The 25,678-nt window shown below is 46.7% G+C and overlaps 1 protein-coding gene across 1 annotated transcript in view; it reads right to left on the bottom strand.

The window, feature by feature from the left end:
• Sh3rf3 (SH3 domain containing ring finger 3) overlaps window positions 1-25,678 on the bottom strand; it is a 310,035-nt gene that overhangs the window by 45,661 nt on the left and 238,696 nt on the right. Inside the window, exons 5-7 of the mRNA XM_034523766.2 lie at window positions 21,618-21,718; window positions 10,323-10,493; window positions 5,873-6,129 (exon numbers count right to left, since the gene is read on the bottom strand). Of these exons, the coding sequence (XP_034379657.1) occupies window positions 5,873-6,129; window positions 10,323-10,493; window positions 21,618-21,718 (529 nt within the window). The remainder of the gene's footprint in view (window positions 1-5,872; window positions 6,130-10,322; window positions 10,494-21,617; window positions 21,719-25,678) is intronic.

The following is a 25,678-nucleotide window of genomic DNA, read 5'->3' as shown; positions in this document are numbered from 1 at the left end:
TCCCACGCCTTTCCAGAGTGCCTGGACTAGCTTCCCATCCCGCCAACAACAAGTGCGCCCCCTTTCCCACATCATCTCCAGCATTTGTTACTGGTTGTTTTCTTAATTGCAGCTATTCTGGCTGGAGTAAGATGAAGTAGTTTTAATTTGCATTTCCCTAATTGCTATGTTTGTTAAACACTATAAAGATATTTCCTAACATTTCTATTTATTTATTCATTCTTGTGAGAATTCCCTGTTAGGACCCAGGGCCCATTTTGACTTGGGTTGCCTGTCTTATTGGCTCTTTATTTTTTGTATGTTTTGGGATATGAACCCTCTATCAAACACACTGCCGGGAGTGAGGCTCTCCCACTCTGTCGGCTTTCACGTCGTCACCTGCTTGCTTTGTGGCTTGAACAAAACCTCTTTTATCCGTTTCATTTTTTTAATAGTTTCTATGGCAACACCTTCAATTCATTAATATCTTTCTTTGGTGATGCCCAATTCCATTGCACCATCTTTGTTCTAGACGTTGTTTTATTCCTTTCAACACATTCCAGTCTCAACATTATGAACATCTAGAATATAGCTTCAACTGTTTCAGTGTCTTCAAATGCCCAATTTTCAAGTGCTTGTCTGATCACCAATTGGCTGGTTGTGGGTTGTATCCTTTGGGCTGTATCCTCTGGGCTGTGTCTTCTGGGCTGTATCCTCTGGACTGTGTCCTCCCGGTTGTATCCTCTGGGCTGTATCCTCTGGGCTGTATCCTCTGGGATGTGTCTTCTGACTGTATCCTCTGGACTGTGTCCTCCCAGTTGTATCCTCTGGGCTGTATCCTCTGGGCTGTATCCTCTGGGCTGTATCTTCTGGGCTGTATCTTCTGGGCTGTGTCCTCTGGGCTGTGTCCTCTGGGCTGTGTCTTCTGGGCTGTGTCCTCTGGGCTGTGTCTTCTGACTGTATCCTCTGGACTGTGTCCTCCCGGTTGTATCCTCTGGGCTGTATCCTCTGGGCTGTATCTTCTGGGCTGTATCTTCTGGGCTGTATCTTCTGGGCTGTGTCCTCTGGGCTGTGTCCTCTGGGCTGTGTCTTCTGGGCTGTGTCCTCTGGGCTGTGTCTTCTGACTGTATCCTCTGGACTGTGTCCTCCCGGTTGTATCCTCTGGGCTGTATCCTCTGGGCTGTATCTTCTGGGCTGTATCTTCTGGGCTGTGTCCTCTGGGCTGTGTCTTTTGGGCTGTGTCCTCTGGGCTGTGTCTTCTGACTGTATCCTCAGGGCTGTGTCCTCCTGGCTGTTTATGTAGCTAGTGATCTTTTCTCTTTCTTTCTTTCTTTCTTTCTTTCTTTCTTTCTTTCTTTCTTTCTTTCTTTTCATAGCCAACATGCTGGTTTCCATGTTTTTAAACAGTTAGGTATTTCTTTATACCAATGAATATCCTTGAGTTTTGTCTTGTTGTCTGTTTAAATGAATTGAAAGCAGTCTGAGTCTTTTGATCTTTGCCTTTCCTGAGCTGTGCTCCATCCCCACAGAGGCCAAGTCCATTGGCCACACAAACGTGTGGAGCACTCTTCTTCCCCAGTCTGACTGGGAAAGCGGGCACCATTCCTGTATGTGCATATTGTGGGCAAGGTCAGTGCCAGGCCTTTCTCCCCTTCTTGTCTTGGCACTGGGCAATGTGTTCAGACACACATGCTGCTGGCTTTAGCAGCACCTGGGGCTGTCTCTGAGCAGCTCTTTCCTCTCTGGACCTCCAATCTGTAACTCCAGCCATTGTGAAAATGTTTCTTGCCCCTTTCCTACCCTGGGTTCCCGTTCTCTGGGTTTGAATGAATTGATGGCCGCTCTTCTTGTTGCCTTAGCAGCCCGCCTGTGCCTCTATGATGCCCTTTCAAACTACTGCAGGTGCCTGCTTTCTGCCTCCTCCTCTAACTGCCCAGGAACAGGGTCTCTGTGGTCCTCTCTGCACCTCCAATCCTCTCGGTGCCCTGCACCTGCACTTAGCTCTTCTCTGGTGCTGATGGTTGTTGGTTTGCTTTCTGTGATCTTGTTTGGATGTACAGATGTCTGTATGGGACTCCTGCCTTAGCAAAGTGCTACCCTGAGTACATAAAGAACATGGGCACTATGCAGGGAGTGCTGCGCCCTTGCAAGAGAGAGAGGTACATTAAGTAGAACTAATCATATCAAATGCTATGGCTGATGCAATTAGGCTTTTGTCAAATTGCCTGCCTTGGGCTGAGATGAGAACACTGTTGGAACCCCCTCCCCTCCACCTCCCCAACTCAGGGCTAGAAGCTGCTGAAATGGGCAATTAGGGCAGTGAACAATCCATTGCTTATACTGTCAACGGTGTTTTTCTCCCTAAATGCAGAATAAAGTGGAAAATACTGTGGGAACCCAGTGGCATTTAATGTACTGATAGGCCATCGGTAGGAGCCATTCTTTCACCTGGCCATGACAACAGTACAATGGCACAGGGACAAGCATTCGGTCACAGCACTGGGGCAGCTACTTAGCCATCCCACGCCTCACTCTCCTCACATGTAAAATTAAACCGGCAGAAGAGAATGCTTGTCACACCGCCGGAGTTGCTATGGTGACGGACTGTGCACAGTGTTGCGCTGCCCCGAGCCAAACCCATTTCTTTTGATGCTGCTTGTCATCCCACGCAGGAGTAATGACTGGCAGGGCTTCTCTTTCTGTTTGAACTGGAAAAGCTTTAGTGATGCTTGGTGTGGAAAGGCCATTATGCCGGTGGTTAACCCGAGACTGCTATGCCAACACTGCTGCTCAGCTTAGACGGACTTGTCTGGCTGCTGGCTGGGCTGAGTGGAGGAGGAGATGCTGGTAACCAGAGGAATGGGAGTATCCTCCAGTTCAGCATTTTCGAGTTCAACGTCTTGGAAAGCTGCTGACCGGTCTGGAAACTCAGCTGGGAACGATTAGCCAGACACAACAGCTGCATCTCTAACTTGAGGGTACCAAGGGACAGCAGCACAGCACTTAACACAGTAGTGTGGGTGTGGCTGATTGGAGGCTGGGAGATGGGGATGAGGGATCTAGGACGGCTGTGCTTCCAGGTGGCAGCAGGCTAAAGTTGCAAGGCATAGGCTGGGATTTTTGTTAATATAAGCAAAACCAAATATTCATGAAAGACTTGTGGGTAGTTATAGGATTCTCTGGCTCACTTAGGGGCTCGCTGACAGGGGATGAATAGAAAACATTGCTTACTGCCAGTTCTGTTTCTTTGAGACATGGCTACTACTATAAAATCCCCTAAGAACTTGACTCTGGATTCACTGACGATATTGGATAGTAGGTGTCTGAGTCTACCCTATGCTCATTGACACTGGGCACCAGAGTCCGCCCTGCACCCACTGATGACACCAGGCACCTCTGATGGTGTACAAGACTTCTGTCCTATTGTCCCTGAGAAGTTGAATGTTTCAACCATTTCTTTCACATCCAAAGTGATCTACATGGCTCCCTGTGTATTCCCTTCCCAGGGGAAGCACGCACAGGAGCATGTATTTCCAGACCTGGCTCAAGTGCACCGCACCTACTAACAGAGAAGCCTGGGCCTGTGAAACCACCTTCTGCCCAGTGGGGGGCACATTTGTGAGACAGAGAGCAATAGGAGGAGACAAAGGGAGGGAGAGAGACAGAGATATTCTTAGTATAGGTTACCACTCTCATAGCAAGATATTGTTCCAAGACAGCTAGCACACTCGAGGCTCACCATACTCATAGCCTGTCTCAAAGACACAGCCTCCGAACCTGGTTTGCCATCTCTCCATAAGCCACTTCCTTTGGGCTGGACACGACCCCGTCATAGTCCCGAGGTAACCTGTTTCAGAATATGACTTGGTTCCTCCAGATCCCTGAGTCCATCCCTGGAGTTCCTATCAGACAGAACTACCGTTTCTGCCTTATGGGTTGCTCATTGCCCTCTGCCCATGCTGCAGGATCAGACCTCGTGGGGCTGCTTGCCCTCTCTGGCTGGTTCCTGTTTTAGACACAGGCTGTACACCAGGTCTTTTTGGTCTTTGGTAAGATGTGACACCCCTGCTTTAAACTGCTTCAGAGTACAGAGGTTCACCCCTGCACGGCCCTAAGATTCCACACTTCTTAGAACCTCTGTTAATGATCACTGTTGTCTTTTTCCTTCTTATTTGTTAGACACTCCTGTCCTCTACAGAATAGCTAGGAGGTGTTGAATACATTATTAGCATCCACACAAGCACAACCGATCTTCCCATTTTACAGAAGGAGAAGCTGAGGCTCTAGTGATGCTGGGGCTCTCCCAAGACCACCTCTGTTTACCTCAAACCACACAGCTAGTACTAAACTCCATATTTTCCGTTTTTCCTATATATACATTCATGCTTATAATACCCTTTAACTTATAAAGTAGGTGTTCCTGCAGGACCAACAATAGCAACCAGTAATGAAATACAACAGTTAATACAGCTACTATGGTGCGTTATGTGGCTGTGGTTCTTTATCCATCTCCCTACCCTCCTCGTTACACTGTGCTTGCCCTGCTTATTGACCATGGGCATCTGCAACCACATGGAAGGAAAGAAAATGCGTTGTTCAGGCAGCTGCATAAAGATGCTGTATCCCACATCTTCCTTGGTAACGCCCCTCCTTTCTTTTGCCCCAAGTGTGTCCTTTCTCCTTCCACTGTTTGAGTTACTTGGCTGTTCATCCTGGTATTAACTCATTCTCAGGCCTTTCCCCTGCCTCTGCTTTTCCTTGACCTTGCCTTTCCAGTGCCCTGAGCCCTCCCTCCAAGATGGCATCGATTTCCTGAGGGAGAGTTTGTGAATCTGTCAGTCAGTCAGTGAGTGGGGATGGCATCCTGTTGCTTGAGTAGGCGTGAAGGCCATGCTCTCAGAATGATCCACATCAAATTCAGACTGCAAGGGTCCGCCCACCCTTCTCACCTTGTGAAAGCCTCCACTTATCATATGAGTGTGAAGGCAGAATATCGTTCTGAGTTTCAGGTCTGATGGGTGGGTGAATGGACCATGAGTTTTGACACACCCCTTCCTCCAACACACACACAATTCCATCGATCATGGCTGGAGAACATATAAGCAGAGAATGGTATGGTCTTACATGTAGGAAGCTGCTTTCTGGAGGCCCTCCACTGGGCCATGGTCTGGCTAGCTTGTATATAAATGCTGTATCTTTGCTCCAAAGAATTCATGTTTTCTCCCTCATCTGCACTTTGAGAAAAGACATAGTTTCTTGGATAGTAGGGAAAGGAGGGAAGAGAAATGTTGAGTTACACCTTCTCACTTTGGGTTATTTTCACTGGACAATGGTAATGTCAATGGCTCTGCGGGGCCATGTTTATGTGGACTCCCAAGAGGGTCTTGCCATTTAAGTAATTCTTACTAGATCCCTGATAGGCTTCCAGGCAGAGCAGACTGGCTTGTCATTATGTTTCATTATGATGTTACTCTCAATATGCTTTCAAAGAGAGCTTCTCTGGTTGGTACTCCTCATTTGACTTCTCCTGGAAGATGCTGTCTTCCAGGAGACCTTAACATGGCCGACATCCAGGAGCAGCTTATAGTTACATCACTAGGTAAGGTATTGGGAGACACTTTGCCAATCTTTCTCATCCATGGCACCTTCTTGCATGCCACAGACAATATGCAAGGGTCTGTCAATCCTCCACGCCCCTTCCACTGCTGATACGGAGCACCAGAAGGCAGGTGCCCAAGCTGGAGATCAGAAGACTCCAGGTTACAGGAAGCAAACCTGACTTCCCCCACATGCTGAGGGAAGACCTAACCCAGAACAGACCTCATGATTTACACCCCAGGAACCCCTAGTCGATTCCTATCCGGGAGAATCCGGGAGAAGTTTGTGTCCATACCTGTTGGGATAGTGGTGACCCCAGCCTGGCTGGCTGTTGGTTGAGCCATGTGCCGAAGGCAGCTGCCTGTTGGTAGGGAGGAGGCTGAGTGCTGCGTATGGTCCTGTAGTATGGTGAGTGGCACAGCAGACCTGGTGGCAGTGGCTGGGCTGCTCAGACTTCCTCCTCCGGGGTGCATAATGGTGGCCATGCCCTTGGCCAATGGAGACCCTCCGAGCGCATTATTCCAGGGGGACCCAGCTGCTCCTCCAGGAACCCTAGGGGAAAAAACAGAAAATCAAGCCAGTAAGTGGGCTCAGGTAAAATCAGGTCATGTTGCCACAACAAGCCCAGCTCTGATGACCTACAGGCTCCGAGAGGTGAATGCCAAGTGGTCCATGGAAGTCCTAAAACAATAGCAAGGTAATGCTTTAAAGGCTGTCTTAAGGTCGAGTTGAGCAGAAGGGTAGTCTTAGTTGTGCTTGGTTTCTTCCTAACCAAGAACTATGCGCTTCTAAACACTACTAGAAAGCATGGTGGACTCTGTTATGTCTCACAAGACTGATACTTCTGGAGCACAGTGGGGCATGATGTTGGCTCCTCCTAGACACACCCCCATCTTCTTTCTTCAAGCCACTACATAAAGGCATAGGCAGCAACACCATCACTCTCTAAAACCATCAGGCACTTGCAGTTTTCTACCTGAGACAGACGCTTCCTTCCTAAAGCTCCCGGATGAAGCCACTCTTCATAGGATGAGCACAGTAGCTTTGGAAATGACTTTTAACTCTCTATGCATGCATGTTCCTTGGCTCTGAGGATGGCATCTGGGACTCCTAAGTTTCTGTGGGTTGTGTTAAGGGGGATTAAATTGTGCTGGGAGATTATAAAATCCCCATTCCTATAGAATTTCTCTCTTGTGGCAGTGGAAGCCACGGTAGGAGAAGAGGGGAGCGTGGTGGGAGAAGAGTAGTTCCCCCAATGCCTACCTTTTCTGGGCCAGGTGTACTCTTATCTCCCCACTGGGGCTTGGGTGGGGACTTCCGAAGGGAAAAGAACCACAGAAATCAGAGGGGTGTTGGTGTAGCAGCTATGTGGAGAAAGAAAGGGCCTTCATGTCACCATGGTCCTTCCTCAGCCTCAGAGCTATTCTGAAACTTGCCTCCACTGAATGAGTGGCCCTGCCAATGGGCCAGTCTTCATCATGCATCTTTGATAACCACTGATGTAACCCGTGCTCAATCTTTATAAACCACGTAGTGAGAATCTCTTATAGGCATCACCTATAAGCCGATGGCCAATGAGCAGGAGATAGGAGGCGGGACACTGATAGGACGAGAGAGGATTCTGGGATAGAGTAAGAGAATAAAAGAGAGATAAAAGAGAGCCACAGGGAGATGGATATAAACCAGTAGGTAGCTGAACTCAGGACAGAATAAAGAGAGATGCTGAGGGAGATTCAAGAGAGACTCTGAGAGAGATGCTGAGGAGACACTACAGAAGAAGGGGCCAGGACTAAAGGAGAGGTAAACTAACTATGTGGAAGGCATAGACTAGTTTGAATGGGATAAAAAGTTATGAACTAGTCAGGGAATGAGCCAAAGCATATGGCCTGGGCATTTGATAATATTAGTCTCAGTCGTCATTCCGGAGGCAGAGAAAGAGAAAGGAAAAACAGATTTAATTTTGTTTAAATTCTTGTTAAAAACCAAATAGATGAGCTTCAAAGTATGGGCCTTGCATTTGCAAGGCAATATTAACAAGGCCGAGGGTAACCACTGCGCATGTGCCCTCTGTGGCAGCTGGGGCCTCCTTCCTCTCAAAGGCATCAGTCTGACCAGGCATGCTCCAACCAGCTGGTGTTTTCTTACTACATGTTCACACCTGTAAGAGCCTAGCACCCAAGACCAGGCTGGCTTGCTTTCTGCTCTGATTTGTTGTTTTCCTTTCTCTCTCTCTCTTTCTTTCTTTCTTTCTTTCTTTCTTTCTTTCTTTCTTCCTTCCTTCCTTCCTTCCTTCCTTCCTTCCTTCCTTCCTTCCTCTTTCTTGCTTTGTAAAACAAGCAAACAAGTAAACAAACAGACCCCAAACACACAAGAAAGAACGGCCTCCAATGTCCTTTGTAGGCAAGAGCTGTACAACAGCAGCTCTCATGTCTACCTCTCGGCTCACAGCACTTTGTTGGTCGCACATAGAGGCCAGACATTCTGTCTTGTCCTGAGGTTTCTGCTGGGTGGTTTGGGTAGTTTGCTAATTTGCAGTGAGGGTAAGAGATGGTGTCGGTCTTGGACAGAGTACGGGGATCAACCCTCTGCTTCTAGGAATAAGGCCGAAGCCAGCCTTTCTACACTGTGGTGAGTGGTCTGCCCAGTTAAGAAGTTCAGGTCTCTGAGATACTGATTGTGGGGGCTCCTGGCAACTCCTTCTCTTGAGGACCTGCAGAGGGTACCAGTACCTTCCCAGTTCCTCAGTCACCAGAGATAGATCTGCCAGAGATGTTTGCTCCTTCACCTCCTTGGCTCTGAGCTGTTTCTTTAAAAGCAAAACAAGACAAACATCCAGTTGAAGACAGTGGGGGGGTGGTCAAGGGAAGTGGGAAACTCATGGGGTGCATGGGTTGAAGTGATCCAGGTCACCCAAAGAGTTCCAGTTTCATTCCAGTTCGGTCTTATGTATACATACATACATACACACACACACATATACATATGTGTGTGTGTGTATGTGTGTGTGTATATGCAGTGACACCAGCATACAAAACCAGAAATGGCTGCTATGTCAAGGGCCAGCAGGCTCCACACATTTATTACCCATAAGGAGCAGCACTCACAGGCTTCAGACAGGGACATGGGAGAGGCTTTCCATAGAAAGTAGACTTAAGACCCAGTTCCCAAAAGAGATGCCAAGTTTCACTAGGAAGCAGATGAGGTGAGGACCCATTTGGTGTGTGTGAGGGGAGCCACTCCAGCTGCTGAAGCTCCCTCTAGCACCCTCTGAGGACCTCAGGCAAGGGGGCTTTGCCTGTATTCAATAGGAACACGTCAAAACCACTGGTCAAGTTGCTCCATGCTAGTGAAGAATTCCCAAGAGGCTTGCAGGGAGCTAATGTCTTAAGCAGACTTCCCATCTCCAGGGGGTATGACTAGCATGATTTAGTAGACACGAGTTTCCTGAAGGCCCGGAAGCTTGCTCCTTGCACTCCTTTCTCCTGAAGGTTGCCTGAGGGAAGGGTCTGTCACTACACACCTTCCTTGTCTCTCTAACCCCCTCCTTCTGAGACCTCAGGGCAGTCTTTCTCCTCAGGCCTCAGGGATCCTCCATGAAGCCTCAGCTGCAGACTATCCATGCGACCTAAGCTGTGACGCCAACAGTATGTGTGTCCTCGGGGCACTTTCTGAAGCCACCTGCACAGGCAGGAGTGTGGCAACTGGCATAAGACAAGAAGATGTCACCTCTTCAGCATCTTCTTCCAAAGACGCTTAAAATGGTTGGTTTACATGGCCGCTCGTGTTGACGTCAGCTGTTTTAAGGGGCTCCCGTGAGTGAATGTCACTCAGCCAGGCCGTGGACCTCACAGCACAACGGAAAGTTCCAACAACCCTGGGCTTCCCCGTCAGTGGATTTTTTAAATTGTTCTTTTTATTTTATAAAAATTATGTAATTGAGATTTGTAAAGATGCTACAAAGTACAAGGAGGGGATATTTAAGAAGAAGTTACTCATAATGCCGTAAGTCATTAACAGTTGTTACTTTAAGGCATGTATTGCTTTCCTTTATGTGTGTTTTACTTAGCTATGTGTTATGCTCATACCACAAATACATATGTGGTGTACATATATCATACATGTGTACCTGCATGCTCACGATACAAATGCATACATACATGCTATGCCTATACTGTGTATACACATATGTCCATTATACCTATATTATGCATACACATGTAGACATACTACACACACTCATATGCATATCACATACTATATACATATCAAACTCTACATACATGCATACATTGGGTACATGTGAGTGTGCAAACCAATGTGGAGCTTATAGATATAGCATAACTATACTATAAGCATGTCCCTGCCCCATGCTCACTGCATACACATACATGTACCTATATGAGCATGCGTACTTGATTTCATCCCTCACACACTGCATACACATGCACACACACTGGCCTTGGTTACAAGCACATGTCTTGAAGATCTTGCTCCCTGGTGACTTTCCCATCCCCGTTCAGCTGCTATTGCTGTCCTTGCTCCAGCTCTTGCTGCCATGTTAATCCCCAGGGAAAGCCAGTGTTCCCTGGGAAAGCCCAGCGAACCAGGCTTAGCAGAGGAGTCACTCCTCAGAGGAACTCAAATGTCTCCACTGCCTCAGGACTGAGCGTAACCAGAGACCAGCCTGTAGCGTGGCCTCTGGGCCATATTGTATTCCCCTCTTGTTCAGATTGCTGGGCCCTCACCTGGAGACAGGTGTCACATAGTTCCCGGGAAATACCCCCGAGACGCCGGTTTTTAGCGAGGCTCCCTTGAACCAGCCATCCTGGCACTTCTCGAGCACGCGGTACATCTCACCCTTGCGTAGCTCCAGTTCATCGTTCTTCTGGGGCTTGTATGCATAGAGGGCCAGGTACCTGTGAACAGAGGACGAGAGCAAGGCTCAGCGGACATCAGGAGTGACAGAGGCGGCCCAGGGCAGATGGAGCTCATCTTTAGGCAAACCCCAACCTACAGAGTCGCTGCTATCTGCAGGGAGCTGCAATTCAGAGCTCATGGTCCCTTTATCCGACTCAATCTTACCACAAACATATGAGGTGGAGAGAGAAACAGGCATGTCCCTAGTGCTCATGGATTGGTGATGGGCACGTCACTGTGGTCCACGGAATGGCCAGACATGGGCAGAGTGAGGGGCTTTTTTGTCACAGAAAGGAAGAAACTCAATGAGGCACTATGGTGCCTAGTCACCAGGACAATTTACACTATGCCCTCAGTCTGGTCTCTGGACATCATTTTTTTTTTTTCCTTTTCTCTATGCTTTCTACAGTCTGGTATCTGAGCAAGAGGAATATTAGGGATAGTTGAGAAAGCTAGCTGGGTCTGGGCTGTTCCAGTCTAGCTGGGCCTGGTTTTCTGGTTAGCCTGAGCTTGAAGAGAATCCTTTAAGCTCCCTTCTGGAAAGAGTGGCCTCGCTGGAGTGATATTCACATTCTTACTAATTATTTCATGCCTCCTTTCTTGTAAGCCTCATTTGCAGACAAGGCTGAAGAGACTTCAGCCCTGAGACATACCAGGAATGCATGAATCTCTTCCTCACAGTACTAGTGAGCACAGAATAACAAGGCAGAGGGGCTTCCTTCCTTCTGGGGTCTAGGGAAGCTGGGCTTGACTGTTAGAGGAGCCTGCATGGCAGATATTTACTTAGAAGATCCAGTTCTATAGATTAGTTCTATAGAAGAGGCCAGGAGAGCCATCTCCAGAACTGTGAACCGAGATGTGGGCTCCATGGCTGACCCTGTCCTGGTGCTGCAGGTTCCTAGAAGCTCTGATAATACCTGGGGCTGCTTGATTTCGAGATTTCCTCCAGCACTCTCCTGACTCTGGGAAGGGATTTCACAGGAAAAGGAAACAGTATGGCTCACTGGAATTCATGGATGGACAGAGGCCCCGAGGAAGAGTCCAGTACAAAATCAGAGTCCTATGGAGACCAAAGGTTTCCCTCCCTCCTTCTGCAGCCTGCTAAGCTGCAGGACTACTGCTTCTCCTCAGTCAGGCCTTAGCATCCTGTTTATATGCCTGTGTTCTTAGGATGAAAGCCGGGTGTATGGTTCACTTCGTGAAAAGCCAAACACCAATGTCTGAGAAACCCTGGGCATCTGAGGGCAAGCAGTCATCAGGAGAGGACCCTCCTCCCCAGGGACATTGAGATCCAGTGTCCACCCTATGCCTGTGTGACAGAAGAGAAAACCAGGGTATGATCTTTGTCTTTAATGGCTAGAGGGGAAATGCTACCAACAGGTAAGACACATGAGAACTGCATGGATGCTCTATGCTGGCTTGTTTTATGTCAACACAAGCTGGAGTTATCTGAAAGGAGGGAGCCTCAATAGAAACAATGCCTCCATATGATCAGCTGTAGGGCATTTTTCTTAACGACAGATATGGGGTAGCCCACTGTGGGTAGTGCCACCCCTGGTCTTGGGTTCTATAGGAAAGCAGGCTGAACAAGCCAGTAAGTAGCACCCCTCCATGGTCCGACCTCCACTTGTTTTTGATGAATTGTGAGTAAAATAAGCCCTTTCCTCCCCAAGTTGCTTGTGGTCATGGAGTTTTTAGCACAGGAATAGTAACCCTAATTGAGACGCACGCCAAGACTTAGATATGCTACACACACACACACACACACACACACACACACACACACACACTGGGGAGAGGGTAATTTCTTCATAACAGGTACTAAGGGAGAAAACAGGAATGACACATTATGGGAACCTGCTGTTAAGAGTGAAGCACAAAACTGATGGTTCCTTGGGGCTGTGTGGTTCTCTAAACAGCCCGCCAGGTTTACCTATGCCCTTGGTGGTAACAGGGAACTGGCCCAGAGGCTCACCAACTGCCCGCAGTGGGGCAGAGTCCAGGCCACTACTCCCTACTGAAAAAGGTTTGGGAGCCATTTCTGTTCCTTGCTAGTGCCGAGCAGGGTTTGGTGGGTACAGAGGTGAACTGTGGCCCCAGAACCCGCTCTTTGCAAGAGGACAATGTCTGCTGGCTGGTCCAAATATCTGGTGGTCTGCAGGGTACACCTGCATAGAGCATGAACTCTCAGGGCTCTGTGCTGTGTGTACACACGTGGCCTCAAGTCACTGGACATGAAATGTCTCTGTGAGAAGTGCATCACAATCCCTAGGCACTGCTGTAGGCCTCTCCATAGGTTTTGCTTGCATGTGTCAGAAATGCTTTTGCACACGGGTTATTCCACACACAAAGGATCTCGGACTGGGAGCTTGCCTGGAGAAGGGTCTCAGAGTCTCGGTTTTCTTTTCCCTCGCTTTTCTATTGGCCTTTTTTCCTAATTCCTATATTGTCTGAGGGAATTTGAGCAGCTGTGTTCTCTTGGCACCGAGAACTCTTAGCAGGATACAGCTGCCACTGACCTTAGGTCATGCTCACCCATGAGGGGGCGGAGTCCATGTGTTTGCAAAGGGGCCTGGAAGGGGAGAAGCAAACTTTGCTGGGGGAAGTGTTCCTGGGGTTCAGGGAAAACATCACCACCCAGGCTCCTGCCTCAGGACAATTTTACTGATGTCTGTCTGTAGCTTCTATCCCTTACCCACCACACAGTGTGTTCCAGTAAGAGGAAAGTTTTAAATGATGGTTCAATGCTACCTCCTCAGTACCAGGCGTTTGGTATAGTCTCAACAAATGGAGTCCTGGTTTAGGGTCTACCTACCATTGAAATTCCTCTGCGTTCACACGTATGTTGCATGGTGAGCTTTTCATATGTTAGAGTGCAGAGAGGTGGACAAGGAAGAGCAACTCCACTCCATGTTGCTTTGCTGCTTCCTGCACTGGGATGGAGCTATCTCTGGTCACTTACCTGCTGAGTAGAGAGCCACAGTGGACAAGAGTCCAGCAGCCCTGCGGCTGCTCAAATCTGAGCATGGTGAATGGTATTCAGATCGCATTTCTTACATGTGGGACGTCACTTATTGCATTGCAAATTTTGAGCAGCTGTGATAAATTCCCACCCACCTCGGAAGGGTCTGGCAGTCTTTCTCGGGGCCTCAGAGGAGCAGCTGTCAAACAGCTGAATGCCATTTCCTTCTGGGGATTATCTTTAACTCAGAAATATAGGATCCCTATATGACTTCATGGGACAAGGGCTCTGCACTTGGGTCTCAGCATTAAAATGGGAGTTTGCATCTTTTCCTACAAACACTGAAAATGAAGGTGTCTTATCAGTGGCTTCAAGTCATCTTAAAGCTTTTAAAATTTGAGAAGGACTCTTTCAACAGTCCATGTTTACCTAAAATCCAGGCGTGGCTCCTAATGAGATGAAAAAGGCGGGAAAAGGGAAAACTAAAGGGTGAGCCTGGCTGCACACCTGCTATCCTGTTTGCTTCCCTGGCTCTGAGCCTGCAGGCTCCACCTTGGAACAGAGACCCGGCTCAATGATGACTCACTCACTCTCTTCAGTACAGAAGCTGCCAAGAGACCCATTGTTTAGATTCTCAGATATATAGATTTGTATTTAATGCTGCATTAAGCCTCGGCACATAGGGTGCCCTCTTTTCTTAGAAGTGGGATGTCCAAGGGAATGTATTGCATGCTCAGTGATAGGGACAGCGCTGAGGTGCTGATGCCTGGCAGGAGAGATGTGTCCTTTCCAGGCATTACTGACCCAAGGACATTGCACAGCCACCAGCTCTGGCTCTGAGGACTTATCAGGTGTCTGTCCCGCAAAAATATGGCCTTACCATAAAGTCATGCGTAAGGGAAGAGGGCAGGCACCCACTGTCTGCTGTGTGTGTCTTCCCCTAGATACACAGAAGAGGGCAGGGACCCAGTGTCTGCTATGTGCTAGACACACAGACTCACATATGCTCAGACACATGTATGCCCCATATGGGCCTTAATATTTCACCCTGGAGAAACTGAGGTTGGAAAGGTCTGAGAATCTGCCACTGTTCCTGCATGTTCAGAGTCAAGGACAGGCCCGTGACAGTGTAGTATGGCCCAAGGATGGGGCCAGACACTGTGAGAGTCTCAAGCCTGGAAGAGCACAGCATGGGGTAGGCCTGGCTCTGGAGTCAGGGATGGCGCCTGTCAACCCTACAAGGTTCACTGCGTAGGGGGATGTCATTTAGAGTGTAGCAGGGCACTGACATGATTAGTCTTTTAGTCCTTTAAAGGATTTGTTTTAAAATGACTTTTAAGTGTGTGTGTCTGTATGTACTGTGTTCGCAGAGATCAGAGGTGTCAGAGTCTCCTGGTGCTGGAGTACAGGCAAGTTTTGAACCACCCAAAATTTCCAGTGGGTGCTGGAAGCCAAACTTAGTTCCTCTGAGCCATCTTTCCACACCCTTGACCTTTCCATCTTCCTTGTAAAGAAGCTTTGCTTGAAGGAAGCCTCCCTAGGACCCAGTCTTCCATATCTGGCCTACAAGTGAGCACTGGCAGGTGAATCAAACTTCATTGATCACCCCAGAGCTGGACCTACACTGTGCTATGCTCTTCCTCCAAAAAAAAAAAAAATCATTGTAAAAAAAATCTTTCTCTTTGCTCTCTGGGTGTCTCAGAGGAGCGACAAACAGATGACCATGCTAGGTGGCTTCCTGTGTGAGGTGCTTGTGTATCTAGCATGCACTTATGCAGTGGGATGCTGGCTGCAGGGGGAGTGTGCTACTAAGTTTCTGCTTTCCTTTATGGATCAGAAAGCATCCATGGAACACTCAAAACAATGTGTACATAGAGAATAGTTCTAGCGACCTCCATCAGACTGGACCAGCCCCAGGGAGTCTAAGCAGCCCACTCCCTGCACTGCTCACTTCCAGATTCCTAGCGACAGCCATAGTGGTGTCTCCTTTTACTGGTCCTTCACATCTGCATCACTCAGCTACCCTGCCTGGTCTGTGCAGGTGGATGTCCCTCACAATGCACATGTGCTCAGAATCTGGCATAGAACCTGGGGATACCCACGTATCCTTGTGGATGGCATGGCCCTTACAGTCCTGGCTCTCACTTTCCACCCGCTTCAGCAGACTTTAGAAGCTTGACATGGGCCTTCTCTACCCCCACCCCCACCCTCATATCCAGATCAGCTGAGCCACCACTATGTTCAAATTCAAATTTGAACTACAGGAGGCAACTACAGGAAGGACTGGCACACTACTATGTGTATGTGGTGTGTATGTCCTGTATGTGGCTTTCCTGATAGTTAGAAAAGGTGCCTCCTGAGGGGGTGGCCGAGGAAAAGTAACTCCTGCTGTGTGGTTGGGCCCACTGTTAGAGGCTGAGGGTCAGCTCTAACTTCTGTGCCTAGTGTCCCAAGGCAGAGCTCAGGCTGGAGAGGCTGTGATGACTAGGTGTGGCACTGTGTGTCCATGGGCAAGTCAGCGGCACATGCTCTGCTGGCCCATTCCATTGTGTCTTCAGCAAGCTCTCAGCTTGCGGCTGTCTGCAGGTTTCCCTTCGGCTCTAATCATGAATCAGACTCTTCTGGGGCCTCTACACAGTTCACATTCCTCCAGAGGTCGGCTGCTCACACTTCTCCAGTACTGAGTGAAAGATTTGTTCCCCTTCTTCCTGCAAGGGGTCCGGTGTCTACTCTTTTCCTTGTTAGAGCCTTCCAGGTAAAGTATGTGGAGCTGTGTGCCCACCTATCAACTATTGTGGTCAAAGGATGGGTACCACGAAGACTAGGAGCCTCAGACGGTGGACAAAACCTGTGCAAGTGTTCCCTCTACACTCCAGCAAGGACGTGGAGTGAGTCTGCACAGGGAAGCTAACTGAGTCCTGTGGAAGGACTGTGCACGCTCTGGCCCTGAGAGGCGAAGAGGTTACTAGCCTTATTTATACAGCTGTTGCACGCAATTGTGGGCACGTTAGCCTGGTTAACTAAAGCTGCAGGCAGGGAGGGGCCAGCGTGGTGCTGCCCGCTGCTGCCAGGCTGACCTGGAAACTGGCCTCTATGAGACTTCCATGGAACAATACCCAGGGGTTCACATTTCTCTAGCTCAGTGGTCCTCAACTTTCCCAATACTGCATCCCTTTAATACAGTTCGTGTTTTTGGTAACCCCCCTCCCCCAACTATAAAACTATTTTCATTGGTACTTTGAAACTGTAATTTTGCTACTGTTATCAATTGTAATGTAAATATGTGTTTTCCAATGATCATAAGTGATTCCCGTGAAAGGGTTATTTAATCTCCAAAAGGGGTTGTGATCCACACGTTGAGAACCACTGTCCTAGACTGACCCAGCCTTAGCTGTTGTCAGTAGGTTCTATTGTTACAATGGCAGTCCACTGCAGGGCAGAGCGGGCTGGTTTAGGAGTCTGGTAGATAAGTGTCTTTTCTTGAGCTGGACACGGATTCTATCAGTTTGTCTCAGTAGCCCTGAACATGGAGCTCACATTTTTCTTTATGGTGGATTAATGGCCTTTGACCATCAAGACAGATGGTTTTGCATGAGAGCCATGCAAAACACAGCTCATGTGACTGGCATTAACCACTTGATTCAGAGACGCACCCAGAACTACTGGCTTCTGTCCACGTGAGCTTCCTTTTCCTGGCCCAAATGAGAGGTTCTCTTCTTCCTCTCCTTTTCCGGATTCCTCAAGGTATTCCCCAGTGGTATCTGGGGAGCCACCTGCCATAGGCAGTATTCGGCTTTGCCGATAGGTGTTGATCGGACCCCACTAAGTTCTTTCCTCCATATTGATGGCACTCTTCTAAGAGCCAGGACTTAGGACTGTCCTCAGCACAAGCTGGCAAGCTGGTGCTGGAGGAGGCAGGTACCCTGCACCCAGCTAAGTCCTATCACAGATTGTTTCCCTCTCTAGTCCACAGCCTGCGGCACTGCGCAAGTGAGATGCCTCACACTTCTGGTGACTGGATGGGATGTCTCAGTACTTCTGTTGTCTTCCTCCCAGCCTCCATCAAATCAGAGCTGCTCAGCCACATGCTAATCCCTGTGCTTTCTCTGCCTCTTTGGTCCTTCACATCTGGCTTGAAAGCATCCATGGAGAAATGGAGGTACTTCTCATGCACATAGGGCTACCTCATTCATGTGTGTTCCCATCAACTTTTGGACCCTTAAGAAGGCTGGACTCCGACCTGGGGTATGACCTCTGGGACCTAGACAGTCATATGTTCCTGGAATTATGGCTAGCAGACTGGCCAGATGAAAGGCATTTAAGCTAAGGAGTTAGAGACAATTACAGAATAGCAGGGGAGGAGATGGGAGGTGTGAGGGTGAGTTTCTGTCTCTTCCAAGGAGTGATGACTTCACGCACTGTGTGTGCAGAGTGAGAACCTTCTTGTGTGCCAGGTCCTGAGGAACCTGACATGAACATTTTCTATAAAGGCAACAACCTGTCACCAACCAATGGTCTGACTCAAAGTCAGGCTTTGTCAGCAGGGCTTAGACTTTTAAGACACAAGGACTATGGAGTAGAGTATATTGGGAAACACTGTCCTCTGGCCATAACACAGCCATTACCATCTTGATCATAGCAGCTGGTAACTGCAGGAAACCACTGTAAAGAAAAGTCCACTGGCAGCCCCTTAACGGAGGAGGAGGTGAGGAGGTCATTAGACCCTCACCTAAGGTCCAGCTACCCCCTCCCTCCTGTTACCCCTTATCTGTAAGTCTACATCAAATACTTGTGGGTCCAAGGAAACGCTAGAGTATATACTCAGTAGAAAGTTAACTGAAAGAAGCGGCTTGGGGGGAGTTCATTATTCTTGTTGGGATAAAACTTTCTGATGGTGCAGTTCTTTGGGGGGAGCACCCCACACCCCTCTCCTGTGAGTAATCCCTTGCTCATGCTCCTCTAAGTTCAATAAACTATTTGTTCACTAATCCTGACTTAGGCGAGATTGTTCCTTTGGTTTGTTGGTTGCCCTATGTAGAGCGAACGAATGATTAATCATGTCTCCCCAGGCAAAGAGACCGCAGCAGGATCTTTCGGAGCTGTTTCATCAATGATCCACACATTAGCTTCATATGGGCCCTTGTCTGGAGTTCCAAACATCATAAATGCTGGACACACTTGGTATACTGCTACTGCAGTAGTTTTTATAAATATAAATTCTCTCATGTTCAGATTTAGACTTTTGAACATGACTTACAGCTACCGTGACAGGAAGAACAGTCAGTTACAGAACTGTATCAGAAAGTCTGGATTGGTCAGGCTACACACAGCAGCTTGGTAAAACTCATCTTCTGTTCAGTAACATACAAAATACAATTTCAACAATCAGGTTTTCAAATTGGGCCACGTATGTTGTTGCAACATGTGTGGCATTTGTAAGCATGCTTCGGCTGCTCCATAGACAGTCATGGATGCATACTCTTACAATTTCTCTGTATCTCAAGCTAAATAGTGACAATATGACCTGGGGTGAGGTAGGGAGTAAGGAAAGGCCATGTTGCAGAACCTAGTGACTCTGTCTCTGTAGTAGAGGGCTAGGAAGGAAGAAGACCCTTTGTGTTTAGTATCTACAACTGAGACCCCAAGAATGTATCTGGATGTCTCCTGACTCCCAGGTCTTAAAGACACAGAAGTCATTTCTGGTAGCTGGTCCAACATAAGAATTGGGAGCCTTCCATACCCAGGATCAGGGTTGACTTAGTTTTCAAGGAAATGTAGCTAGTTGTTGAGAGCCTGGGCTTAGGCATTCACCTAGCTGTGAGGATACAAAAAATTAACCTAGGCTCATCCCTAGTTTATGCCCTGCTTCTCATTTGAGGAATTGTACCGGAGTCATCTCCTGTAGACAGGAGCCCCCCTTCCTTGGGGGTGGTACCTTGCATCTAGTTCTTCTCTCCAGTCTTCTCACTTCTCTTGGCCTCTGGCTTATAATGGGACTACAGTAGCAGACCAGGAACATGGCCATACATGGTAAGCATTCACTGGATCCCAAGATATCAGTGCACCTAAATCTATAGATGCTTATATCAGTAGCAGACCAGGAACATGGCCATACATGGTAAGCATTCACTGGATCCCAAGATATCAGTGCACCTAAATCTATAGATGCTTATATCAGTAGCAGACCAGGAACATGGCCATACATGGTAAGCATTCACTGGATCCCAAGATATCAGTGCACCTAAATCTATAGATGCTTATATCAGTAGCAGACCAGGAACATGGCCATACATGGTAAGCATTCACTGGATCCCAAGATATCAGTGCACCTAAATCTATAGATGCTTATACCAGTAGCAGACCAGGAACATGGCCATACATGGTAAGCATTCACTGGATCCCAGGATATCAGTGCACCTAAATCTATAGATGCTTATATCCCAGATAAAGACCAGCTCAATACATGCATATAATGTTTGCCACCCTTCTCTATCCTTTATCTTTCAATGGCATAATATTGAACACAATATCTGTGTATCACTTTATACACGTGGCATGAAAAATCCAAGTTTTGCTATGAGGAACTTTCTGGAATTTCTTATTGAGTATTTTCTACCCATGAGTGCTTGGTTGATTTAAAGGATAGCTGAACCCACAAATGGGGCAGTGCTGACATTCAGTCCTGCTGCAAATGTGAAGTTTAACCTGAACACCAATCTGGAATATAGCTTATTAATCTGGTTTTCTTTGGAAGCCAGGAAAAAAGTAGATACATTTCAGATTTCTTTTATTAGGTTGGTTATGTATAAAGGTCAGCAAGTTAAAAACAAGGTGTTCAGAACTTTCTTATCCATTCTGAAGTCTAACATCTGAGTGAAGTTGGCCAAATGAGGGAGGCAGAAATGTACCTGGGTGGTTAAGGTGATTTTAGGAAATGTTTTGAACTAGGCAAATTGTTTTGCCCAGAAGCATCTTCCCCCAATGCATTACATTCTGCACCATACAGAGTCTGACTGTCCCACTGACTTGCCTAGCCTGTCGGAACTGTCTGTCCTTATTCCTGTGTCTGCCAAATCCATCCACTCCACCTTAAAGCATCCACTCAAGGCACTTAGCTCATTGCCAAATACAGAAGCCATGTAATTCTTGAGAAGACTATTTAAATGGGAGTTTTAGAATCCCCCATTTTGTTTAAATGCTGTAATTTAGCAGAAAAAATTTCCTCAACAAGATAAACACCTTATTTCCTGCCAGTGATTCATGTGGTTATATTTGGGATTGGCAAGCAGCTGGCCTGCCTAGGGGTGGCACTTCTGAGCAGGCAGTATTAATCTGTTGCCCATACTTCCAAGGATGCCTGCTGACCTCACCACACCATTCTATCCTCAGGACACCCAAGATCTCCAGGACCTCTTGTGGGGCTGGGGAGCAAGGCCTGGAGAAAGAGTGGGGTCGATGCATGTCTAAACCCCAGAAAATCTCATCCTGAGATCAGCAGTAGGATTGCTGTCTCATGTCTGCATGTCCCAGTCTGTGTAGCCCTGTGCTTCCACCTTGGTGCTGCCCCTTTCCCTACCAGGAGGCCACAAAACAAGATATGCAATCCAGGTTAAGCTTCCTCTCCTCTTAAAAGGTTATGTCTAGCAGCACCTGGAATTCCTCCTTATGCAAATGAGGTATCCATCGCACCCTGGCCAATGATGCTTAATCACCCTGAAATAAAAGCCTCTGCCCATCCCCCAAAGGTTCAAGTAGCCTTTGTTTCCCTGTTAAATAGCTGTCTCACTGAAGCTGCCTCTTGAGAGTCTGTTCTTGGCTCACTGCCGCAGCCTCTACTGCTCCCAGCTCGCAGTCCAGCCTCATTTCCCAGAGAAGCTGAGCCAGAAGGGCAATCTCTAAGAGCTGCTCCAAGAAATGGCTGACTTTTCTTGATAGACCACTGAAGGCCTGTGCTGTCAAATATGATTAATTTTCCCTCACTTCTCCTAATAACCCTAGGGATAGCGTTGTTAAAAGACTTTTCGCACTTCCCTTCCAGGAAGCATTAACACACGTATGTAACTACAAAGAACAGCTAGTAACCAACTGAAAAACCCACTAGGAACCACGTGTGTAAATGCCAGGGTGCAGAGAATGTCGACAGACATGAGGGGCAGCTCACACGTTGAGGGGCAGCTGGACTTTGGGAGACATGCCCTGCTCTCCAGCCACCGCGGCAGCTCGTGGGATGGCTGTGGGGACAGGTCCAGCTGAAGAGGAGTCCTGAAAAGACACAAGAGGATACGTGAGTGAGGAGAGGAAAGCTCTCTTTTAAGAAATAAGTGGGTTAAGTAGGTAGGTCCTGGCAGTCACACATATTCCTCAGTGTTAAAGCCCCAATATTCCCAGTTCTCACGCTTAACTTCATGGCTAGGAATCATATATGTTACCCCACTGCAGTAAGGTTGGTGGCCCAAGACACCTGGCCCAAGGCATCTTTCAAGGCCCCTTCTGAGTATCATACCAAGGTCAACATGGGAGAAGACACTCTCCGGTAGAGGCCTGGCTTTATCCTTAGAACCTGGATTAATCATTAGTGTGTGGAGATGACAGTCTAGACAAAGTGTTCTGTAAGCAAATTTAGATGGCCATGCCCTGGGAACACAGATTTTGGTTTCCTCAAATACAGAGTTCCAATGGAAGCAATTTTGTGAAGTTTTTATAGTAATAGAACAAGGAAAATCATAAACTAAGACGCTTTGCAAATCCACAGTGGAAACATTAGGTAGGTTATTACAGCACAATGGAGAGATCCCAGCTGTGGTTCTGATGCTCCCCATAGTACACTGAGTCCTTTGATGGGTAGAGAACAGGGCTCTGTTGATACATTCCAAAAGCTTTTATCTGGTTATCAGGATGTAAAGTCTGACACTGAGGTGGGAAAGGGAAGGCTCTTTAGCTGGGCTACAAAATAGCCCGAGAGAAACTGTAATTAGACTGTGGACCTGTGGCAGGACTTTCCTGCCCATTGTATTTGCAGAAGAGCTCTGTCAATGGATAGAGAAGAGGTGGGCAGAGCTAAGAGTTGGGAGGAGGAAAAAATAACGAGAGAGGGAAAGGAGTAGGAGAGGCAAGATGGCTGTGGATATCACCCTCATGTCTCTAGCAGTCTCAGGTAGTTATTCATATCAAGGTGGAGTTGGCTCAAGGCCCATGCCTAGAACCATGGAGTCTGGAGCTGACTGGTGGAAGCAGCAGCCACACCAACATCTTGTGGGTTCCAGGCTGATGTCAATGGCCAGCGGGTGCCACCACTAGTGTGGAAACTTAGAGCAAGAACATGGTGGACAGGCCAGGAGCTAGTCAGATGCCTTCTTTTTCCTGATACCTCCCGCAACAGGTGGCACCCAACATGAGGCAAGAATTCACTAGAAATTTAAGATTATTAATCTGAGAGAGTTGAATTTTTTATTTTTAAAAAGTGAGTAACTAAGTAGCACTGGGGCAAGTCATGTGACTCAAGGGAACTTTGAAACAAAGAAACTGCCTGCAGGCTGCTTTTTGTTAGGAAAAGAAAGAAGTAGCCTACTTTTAGGACAGAGAGCTTTGAATTGGGATTGTTTTTAAGATAGATTTAGAAACAGTTTTGTCCAATTCATGTGTGGAATCTTGCCCATGGTTTGGAACAAAGATAGGCAGGGAAAATTTGTCTGTGGCTCTAGGCAGAGACCTACTGACAGGTGGTATACAAGTTGGCTGCTCTGAGACAGAGAGCGGGAGTAAAAAGTCTCTTGGGGCAGATACTAATTTAACTGTGGATTTATAATATTTGGATTATTTGTTTTTAGGATAGATTTAGAAACAGTTTTGTCCAATTCACATGGGGAATTTCGCCCATCTTTCAGAACTAGGATAGGGAATATTAGTCTCTGACTCCAGAGTAGAGAGTGCAGTGATTATCACCTGCTTTGATTGGGTATTAAAATGTCTGTGGCTCCTGGTGGAGAGACCTACAGATAGATGGTATAACTAGAAGGCTGCTCTAGACAGAGAGCCAAACAGAAAGATAGTGTCAAGATATATTGCTCTAATTTGTCTTACAGGATACTCGGGTTCTCTCTAACATGGGCTCCACAGGAATTCTGGGTTTAAATCCTGCTTTGACTAGCTACCTGATTATAAGTAGGAATAGATAGAAGTGTGAATCAGTTGTGTTGAAGATGGTATAAAGATATATTGCTTTAAAACACCTCAAAGGATACTCAAATTTTGTCAATGTGGGCCCCACAGGACTCTTGCGTTTTTATCTTGCTTGGCAAAATAGAAAATGCTTCATAATAGGTACATACAGTACTTTGTTTTGCTTCTTTTGTTTTAGATTAACTCTCAAAATGGGTGTGATTTTGAGTTTTGTGGTTATATTGTTCCTCTGGGAGAGAGGTCAGTATAAAGGTTTTTCTGGTTAGTGGCACAAGGATATCCTGATTTGGGAAAAAGGTTCTGTCTTTGTGTTTTTAGAAAAGGTGATTAAGGTATTTATACCTCCCAGAATTATATGGATCAGACATGACAGAGGTAGGCCTCCAGAGGACTAGATTCCAGAAAAATAAACAATTATCTTGATACCAAAATTTGTTTTGAGATTTGTATATCACAGAATATACAGCCTTGGTGAATCTCATCAGGCATGCTGAAGTGACCTGCTTGAATGCCTGATGTCCTGAATTTCCAGCTGGATCCGGTTAAGACAGACGTTAGACACTAAATCAATCATTGGCACGGCCTTCTTAAGGCCAACTAACTCATCTATTTACCCTTTCCCCTGACCCCTCTTTAAAATATCTCAATGCCCATATTCAGCTTGAATAAGTTATGAAGAGTCAGCATCCAAATTCCCTGGGCTTGGGGGCTGGAAGGGGTTATTATTAGGTTGTCTTTCTAGGGAATTTGGAAATGGTCTTTATTGGAACAGGGCAGAATAGCTAAAATTGATTATATAGTAATAATCTACTGGTAAAAATCTTTATAATTGTTACTAAGCTGAAGTCATAATTTCTTATTTTGTTGCAGAATTTATTTTGATGCAAATTCAAGGGTTTCATTGGTATAAATTTCTTGTACTGATAACAAAATTTTTTGAGTACAAGGCTTAGATCCAGTCCTTCTTTAACTTTTTTTTTTTTTTTTAAACTGACCTGAAATGATTAGCCTGTGAGTTAAGGGTCTAATACTAAATTTATGGCTCCGAGTTTATTGTTAGGGTGTTTTCTAGATTTTAATTAGAAATAGCTGAGACTAATTAATGTCCAGATTGCTTTACATAGTCGGTTTTCAAAAAACGTCAGAAGTCAACACAATATGACGTTACAGACATTTCTTTTTAAATTGTATTTTTTATTGCTGAAAGTTTGATTTTTTTTTTGTTTGTTTGTTTTTTTGTTTTTTCGAGACAGGGTTTCTCTGCATAGCCCTGGCTGTCCTGGAACTCACTCTGTAGACCAGGCTGGCCTCGAACTCAGAAATCTGCCTGCCTCTGCCTCCCAAGTGCTGGGATTAAAGGCACGCACCACCACTGCCCGGCCAGACATTTATTAAGGATCATATGACTAGAGACCTGTCTGCTCCTGACAGATTCCCTTTCTTAGATTCTAAGAAATTGAGTATCTTTGGAGTCACTCCAGTAGTAGTGAGACAGCCACTAGGCAGGAATTGCTTCATTTCATCTACAGATGATACTGTCCAGAAATAAAACACACTATGTGGAGCAGTCGACTCATAATCTCTGCCTAGACAGAGAAATCAGCCCTTAGAAATTCTGCATTACCAGGTCTGTCAGATGATCCTGGGCCAGAAGGCTGAAGTTCGGATGCTCCAATGTTTTGAAGTATAAGGGACAGTCCAGGTGTTCAGCAGTCTCTATAAATTGGCTAAGTTTTAGAAACCATGCTTTGTGCTTCCCATATTTTCAGTTAATTCAGCCATTTTGGATTTCTGACGGGGCTGAAGATTTATAGTCTCATAGCCAACCCAGGCTATTTATTTTGAGATAACAGATTTGAGAGGATGGTTTTCAGATGACATTTATTCTAAAGCCAAGATATAGACACGTGCAGAACTAAAGTCTTTTAGTTAGGATAGGTGACAGAGGTTCTATTTAGTTGGCAAAAATGATGGACTGGGTGTTAGGTATATCTTGCACTTTGTAAATTACAAATTGGTAATAGTTGTGCTCAATTTATATTT

This window comes from Arvicanthis niloticus, chromosome 20, assembly GCF_011762505.2.
Source record: "Arvicanthis niloticus isolate mArvNil1 chromosome 20, mArvNil1.pat.X, whole genome shotgun sequence".
NCBI lineage: Eukaryota > Metazoa > Chordata > Mammalia > Rodentia > Muridae > Arvicanthis > Arvicanthis niloticus.
The sequence above is the reverse complement of the archived record's forward strand: the minus strand, read 5'-3'. Positions and strand labels throughout refer to the sequence as shown.